At 49.7% G+C, this 7412-nt stretch overlaps 1 protein-coding gene across 1 annotated transcript; it reads left to right on the forward strand.

Moving 5' to 3' along the window:
- Window positions 1-1416: 1416 nt before the first annotated feature.
- IRF2BP2 (interferon regulatory factor 2 binding protein 2) lies at window positions 1417-5607 on the forward strand. The gene is made up of 2 exons (XM_074990152.1): window positions 1417-2697; window positions 3386-5607. The coding sequence occupies exons 1-2, from the start codon at window positions 1713-1715 to the stop codon at window positions 4099-4101; spliced, it is 1701 nt and encodes a 566-aa protein (XP_074846253.1). The 5' UTR covers window positions 1417-1712; the 3' UTR covers window positions 4102-5607.
- The last annotated feature ends 1805 nt before the right edge of the window (window positions 5608-7412 follow it).

A 7412-nucleotide genomic window follows, 5' to 3' on the forward strand; every position in this document is an offset into this window, starting at 1 on the left:
AAAAAGTTAAGCCCGGCAGTGGGAGGAGGGAGCTTGTCGAGCCCAGAAATAGCAGCAAGGGAGGCGGTCCTTAGCGCCGTGACGGGGCATCGGCGGTGCTGGCTGTAGATTCTCTCTCTCTGAGTCTGTCCCTGGAATGTGCATTTCGTTCAATAGGGTTTCAAGTGCCAATTGCATAGAGTCACGTCCCGCTTTGAGTCTGCGCGCACGGCGCAACTGCAGCCCTGAAACAAAATGCGGACGTCAGAGTTCAGCTTCCTCCATCCCTCCCTTTGTAACCTACATAAGTCAGCGGCAGTAGTGTGGGAATGGTGACCCACAAGCAAGAGCTGGAGAGAGCCTCTGCCACGTTGTTTACCCTGCACAAGCACACACACAGCTCCCTCTCTCTGGGCGGACTAGCTCTGGGCTGAACGATGACTTCATGTGCCAGTGACACAGGAAAACAGCACAACCCGCCTCTCGCTGTGGACGGGCTGCAATTGTCAGACGAGCCGTCTGGCGTTCTGAGTGCCGAAGAAAGGAGAGAAAAAAAATGTCGGCGGGTCGGGGAGGAGAGAGTGTTTACTTAGCATGCTCGTTGCTGATCACTAGGAAATGGAAGGCTTGCGGCTGCAAATGAGGAAACCTAGCACGTCCCATTTCCGAGCCAAGCGAAACAGTGTGTTAAACGCCCAGAAAAAAAAAAGCCATCGAACAGCTGTATTTATAATGGCCCCTTCCCCCTGGGCGGAAAGCAACGCGAAAGCCCTCTTTATCAACGTCTAAAGAGATGACATTGCAGAGCGGGTTCGATCGTCCAGGCTCTGTACACATAGTAACGGCCCCTGGCAAAGCTCGGGGTGCTGGGTGTTATTAACCCTTTATAACCTCGGAGCGGGGGGGATGGGGAAAATCGGTGAAAGTTGTGAAGTGAAAGGGAGCCGACCCCACCGGTTTCCTCAAGGCCCCGGCGCGGCAGAGGCAGGCTGAGGAGGAAGAACGATCAGATTCGATTCCAGCCAAAACTCAACCATCCCAGCATTCACCTTTTGTTCACACTCCAAGTAAGGCGTCGTCGTTCCCATTGTTAACAAAAAAAAGATCCCCCCCAACCTGCTGCCCTGTTTAGTAAATTGGCTCCTCACAACACGTCACTGTCACTACCTCGGCTGCAAAGGCGAGCTCGCAGGACCCCCCAGCCCCCCATTTGCATCCCATTCCCACGTGCAAGCCCTCGGCGCTCCCCCCGCCACCCTCCGCTGACGAGGAGGGAGCTGGCGATTCTTGCAGCTCTTGTTGTCTTGGGACTCTTGGCTGAAGTTCAACGAGCAGCACCAGCAGCAGGCGGCCAGAGGCGAGGGCGTCCAGCGCGCAGGCGCTTCGAGGCACTGTCGAAGAATCGAGTCACTGGAGCAGAGCGCACAGGCGGCGGCGGCGGCGGCGGCTGCTGGAGTCCCCGCCCCAGCGCCCGGGCTGCAGTAGGGAGCGAGCGGGGCAGGCGGACTGAGCTGCGCGCTGGAGCTGGCAGCCGAGTGTGCAGCGCCGGGGTTATGCGCTCGCCCGCCGCATCCCAGTGACTCCAGCCGGGAGGTTTGTGCGCTTGGGAAACTGCTTGTTCGCAGCCGGCGGGAGATCTTGCGGCGACCGCCGAGCCGGAGCCTGCCCCTTTGGTCTCCGCTTGCTGGAGGAGGAGGACGCGCGGGGGGCGCTCGCTGCCCCTGGGCTGGGACATGTCGTCCGCGGCGGTGGCGGCTGCTTCCCGCAGGCAGTCGTGCTACCTGTGCGACCTGCCCCGCATGCCCTGGGCCATGATCTGGGACTTCACCGAGCCCGTCTGCCGGGGCTGCGTCAACTACGAGGGGGCCGACCGGGTGGAGTTCGTCATCGACACGGCACGGCAGCTCAAGCGGGCTCACAGCTTCCAGGAGGGCCGGGCCCCGCCGCCTCCCCACGCCAAGCAGCCGCCGCTCAGCGCTAAGGAGCTGCTCGTGCAGCAGCAGCTGAACCACACGGCTGTGGCTGGCGAGGGGGTGTCCCGGCCGCCGCCGCAGCCCCTGGAGCGGTACCCGCTGGCGGCCGCCGCCGCCTCCTCCTCCGATCGGCCGCCGCCCCGGCTGGGAGCCGAGTACGGGGCCAGCCGGCAGGTGAACGGGATCCTGGTGCCCAACGGGTTCCCCAAGCCCGAGGAGCCGCCCGAGCTGAACCGCCAGAGCCCCAACCCGCGGCGGACGCACACGGTGCCGCCCACCCTGGTGCCGCTGATGAACGGAGCTGCCCTGCCCGCGGCCATCAGCATCAGCAGCCGGGCCGCCGCCGCCTCGCTGGCCGCCATCTCCGGGACGCCTGCTCCCATGCAGGTCTCCGTCCCCCCGCAGCAGCAGCAGCCGCCGCCGGCGCCCGGGGAACTGGGCCACAAGCGGCCCGGCTCGGTGTCCTCCAGCAGCAGCAGTAGCGCCGGCGCGGCCGAGCACGACGGCAAGGAGAAGCCGGCGCGGGGCTCGGCAGAGGAGCTGGGGGCCGAGGGCAAGGCCCGCGGGCCGGCCGGTGCTGAGCAGGAGTGGCTGGGCAAGCCCAAGACCGTGCGGGACACGCTGCTGGCGCTGCACCAGCACGGCGGCCACGCGGGACCCTTCGAGAGCAAGTTCAAGAAGGAGCCGGGCCTGGCGGGCAGCAGGCTCCTGGGCTACGAGAGCAACGGGGCCGTGGCCAAAGCAGGTGAGAGGGGCCGGGGGTGTCCGCCCCCCCCGCCAGCTCCAACTTCCTGGTGCCTAACGCGGCACCGTGGCTTGGCTGGCAACGTGCTCGTGTGCTGAAGCAGCACAACGCGAGCGATGAGTCAGGCCGGCGGGTAGGCGCTGAGAGGGAGGAGAGGGCTTTCCCTCCCCGGGACGGCCCAGCCTCCCTGCAGGAGCTGCAGCGACGGCGCCACCAGCCTTGCAGCCGACTAGCCGCGCTGCAGAGCCCGCCCGCGGGTGTGTGCTGGGGGGGAGGGAGGGGCTTCTGCTGCTTGCATGCCTGCAAGGGGGGGTGCACATGCACCAGTTGTGGAGAATGGCACCTGCTTTTGGCTGTGTGCCACCGTGTGTGTGTGTTCACATACTCCATTTTACTGGCATTTGTATGCAACCCAGTGGCTGTGCATCCATTTCAACTGGAAGCCGTTTTACACTTGATTGGGCTGTCAAAACAAAAAAGCAGCTCAGTAGCGCTTTAAAGACTGACAAAATATTTTGTTAAAGTGCTACTGACCTGCTTTTTGGTTTTGCTAGAATACAGACTAACAGGGCTATCTCTCTGTTACTCTTGGTTTAGCTGTATCTCCCTTATAGCTGCATTCATCTGATGGCTTATTATTAATTTTTTTCCCTATGCATTACTCTTCCCTGTTCCTTTGCATTTCTAGGGGCACGGGCTGCGAGGAAGAGGAAGCCTTCCCCAGAACCAGAAAGTGAAGCTGGACCCCCTAAGATCAATGGAGAGTCACAGCCCTGGTTGCCAACCTCATCAGAGGGGATGAAAATGTCCATGACTGCTACATCTTTCATGTCCCCCCCACCACCAACTGCCTCGCCTCATTCCAACAGGACCACACCGCCTGAAGCAGCCCAAAATGGCCAATCCCCTATGGCTGCGCTCATTTTAGTAGCAGACAATGCAGGGGGCAACCACTCCTCCAAAGATGCCAACCAAGTTCACTCCACCACCAGGAGGAATAGCAACAGCCCGCCCTCTCCATCCTCCATGAACCAAAGAAGGCTGGGTCCAAACAGGGAAGTGCCAAGTCAGGGGACAAACACTGCAGGGGGATTAGAGCCAGTGCACCCTGCTAGCCTCCCGGACTCGTCTTTAGCAGCTAGTGTTCCCTTGTGCTGTACCCTGTGCCACGAGCGTCTGGAAGACACCCATTTTGTTCAGTGCCCCTCCGTCCCTTCCCACAAGTTCTGCTTCCCTTGCTCCAGACAAAGCATCAAACAACAAGGAGCTAGTGGCGAAGTGTATTGTCCCAGTGGGGAGAAATGCCCTCTGGTGGGCTCCAATGTCCCTTGGGCTTTCATGCAGGGCGAGATTGCAACCATTCTTGCAGGAGATGTGAAAGTGAAAAAAGAGAGAGACTCATGACTTTTTCCAATGTCACAACCCAACATCACCCATAACTAAAACTGCTTGAATTGTATATATATCTATAAATATATATATATATATATATATCTCCAAGACAAGGGAAATGTAGACTTCATAAAACATGGCTGTATAATTTTGATTTTTTGAATACATTGTGTTCCTATATTTTTTGAAGACAAAAGGTATGTACTTAAAGGCATTTCCTCTTTTTGTTATAGCAACTATTTGTTGTGCTTCCTTGGTGACAGTTACTGTTCCGTGTAGGCTGTGACTTGCGCTGCTTTTTTTAGAGAGCACTTGGCAAACCAGAAATGCTTCTAGCTGTATTTGTATGCACTTGTTTCTTTTTAAGATGCCAAATACACTTTCTGACATTGTAATGATCGCCTTACTGTCTGTGATTCCTTATTCTTGGGCTTTGCTCAGAGTCAAGCTGGAGTAGTGCGGATTTGATACCAGCTGGCAGTGGGGGAAAAGATAGGGTGAAATGGGATGTTGCCATTACAGCCAAAAGGCAGGTGCATATTAGAAAGCACAAGTGATTTATTTCTTGAAACGTTGTTCTCTTGTTGCAATAGAAAATTTTTTAGACTGAGTCCAATTCCACTGTTTCTAGAAGGAAGTTGCCTTCATAAATAGGTTGAGAGATGTCTAAGGGGCACTGCTGAGCTAGGGATTTCTGGGTTTGCTTTTTTTTTTCCTGAAAGGCAACGTTGACCACAGTTCACGTGAGTGGTTGTAAGATTACAGAACTGCATTTATTCATCGATTAAATAATACTAATGCAGAATTGTGGTAACAAAATTAATTACTGTATTGGTGTATACACCAGTATAGCACTGCCATTTTTGAAGATGCATAGCTCTTTTAGTGTCACGTATTTAACTATGATTGGAAAAAACTAACTTTTTTTTTAAAATTTGGAAATAGTGCAGGTGGACTTTGAGTTTGCTTATCAGTTAGTAACAATACCAACAGTACTGTGAGTCTCTCTTACATCACATTTCCAGGTAGTAGCAGGTACAAGATGGTACAATGACAGAAGCAACTGAGGTGATGCCAGGATTGCCTTTGGCCATGTTAGTGACAATTCAAATGTGGGTGGAGGAAGCCTGTAATATCTCTATTACGTGTGTTTCTAAAACAAACCTAATACTACTTTTCTGAAAATGGGGGAAAAATGAACTGGTGGAATGAAAGCAATTAGGGTTTCATAAAATGGTATGCCCCACCCTTTCTAACTGCGTTGGAGTATTCTTTGTAAAGTCATTTCTTTTGATCAAGCTTCTGCATCAGCAAGCAGACTTTTTAAAATCAATAAATCATTACTAGAAATGGTTAAGTCTTATAGTGATGTTTGTCCTGTTTAGCTCATTAGCAACACTGCTGTGGTTTGAAATGCTTATGTTTAGGTGTGTCTGACTTGGTCACAAGCAATGGTTCTGAGAAGAAACATGACTACAAATTCTCATCCCTGGGGCAAAGAGTATAATTTTTTCAACTTTTTTAGGGGAAAAACATCTTTCTGTTCAACTAACTTTAACAGTTTGGGATGCTTTTTATTCAACTGGTGTGATAATATTTGGACTGCTATTTAAAGCAGAGTAGATCTTTTCTCAGAAGTTATTTTTTAATGGTCAACAATATTTAAAAATCAGAACTGCATATGCACAATCATTTTTATTAAGCATTTCAATGAGCACATCACTAACGTTCCTCGTTACAGGTCAATGTAATATGAAATACAGACTTGCATGGTATAGCAATTCATTGAGTCAATATTACGCTTTAAAATTATACCTATAGTCCAGATTGGTGTCTTATGTAAAGACGCAGACAAGTTGGAAAAAAACGCACATATATACAACTGTAAAGGAATTTTGGAACACTATGATCTGTGTAAATGTGTATTTAGCACTTTATTAAAAACATGGATTTCAAGCTGATAGATGGTAACAAGTTCTTCAGAGTTGCTTGGCATAATACCTCATAGCATGTATGTTTTTGATAAAGTGGTATCCCTCCTAAAAATTGCATGAAAGGATTGCTCTACTGTGTTAGCCAGCTCTCCTGCTTTGAGAACCTCTAGGTGAGATGAGAAGGGAACTTTTCTCACTACTCAAGCCTACCCTCTTCTTGGTGTGATGGGCATTTATTTGCATGGCTCTCCAAGGAGGCCTTTCATTTAAACTTTTATCTGCAGGAAGTGTGCCAATATATTGTGACCCAGCAATATCTTTGGACCTATTCATCGAAGTAACTTAAAGGGTGGGAATTCTCAGCCCCTCTTATACTAGGTGATGCTACATAGACAACACAGGTGGAAAAGAAATATCAAAAAGTTACAATACCTTCCTCTGACTTCTCATCCTGCTATCTCAATTGATTCTAATACACATAATGACATTTTTCATTATTAGAAAAAGATGCTTGAAACCAGTAAGCTTTTTTTTGCATTTCTCAAATTTCAGTTGGACTAAGAGTGTCTTATTTTGTTGTTTGCTGAGTGATGACATCACAACAATCACTATTCACTGAACCAATTTACTGTTTCTTTAGCTACAAAGCTTTTTTTAAGTGCTTTAGCTGCAACAGTGCTACTGTTAAATCTTTTTAAATTTTTTAAAGGTGATAGTTTGTGTAGTAAAAGTGTTGTAATGAAGAATGTGTGATTCTCAAATCTCACTTTATTCTTTTTTTAAAGTTTTTATTTTTATTGAAGTATCACCTGCACTATGCTTTTATTGTTTATTGCTGCTAAACTAACACATTACTATTTTTAACTATTTTTTTATCTTTGGCATTAAATAAAACATTAGGCGCTTTAAGCACTTCCTGTGAGTGGTATTTTCTTTTTTATTTAAAAAAAATTAAATTGAAAGTCTACAGCTGCTGAAGTGCAATTATACAATGGCAAAATCAACAGGACTTTTTAAAAATACACCTTTTTGTCCTTAAAATATAGGGAAGCAAAAATTAGAACAAGAGAGCTGCAATATGGAAAGGGCAGAACAAATTGTCAGTTGGGAAAGTAAAATTCCTCCCGCCACAAAGAGTAGCGGGCAAAAGGGTAAGGGCCCTCTCTTTTTAGCCTTAGTTTTTATATTCTGGTGCAGTATTGTCCATCAGAACACATAGTGGGTTGGAAAGTAACATGGCATAAGGGAGACTATGATGGCCTTTGCGGTGGCCTCAGAAGACCTAATATGTTTTTGGAGTTCTCTTTTTAAAGATCCATGCTGTAAACTAGGCCATGGCAACCATGTGTCTCATGAACTCGGACTTACGAAAAGGGTATACATACTTCT

Source organism: Carettochelys insculpta, chromosome 3, assembly GCF_033958435.1.
Source record: "Carettochelys insculpta isolate YL-2023 chromosome 3, ASM3395843v1, whole genome shotgun sequence".
Taxonomy (NCBI): Eukaryota; Metazoa; Chordata; order Testudines; family Carettochelyidae; genus Carettochelys; species Carettochelys insculpta.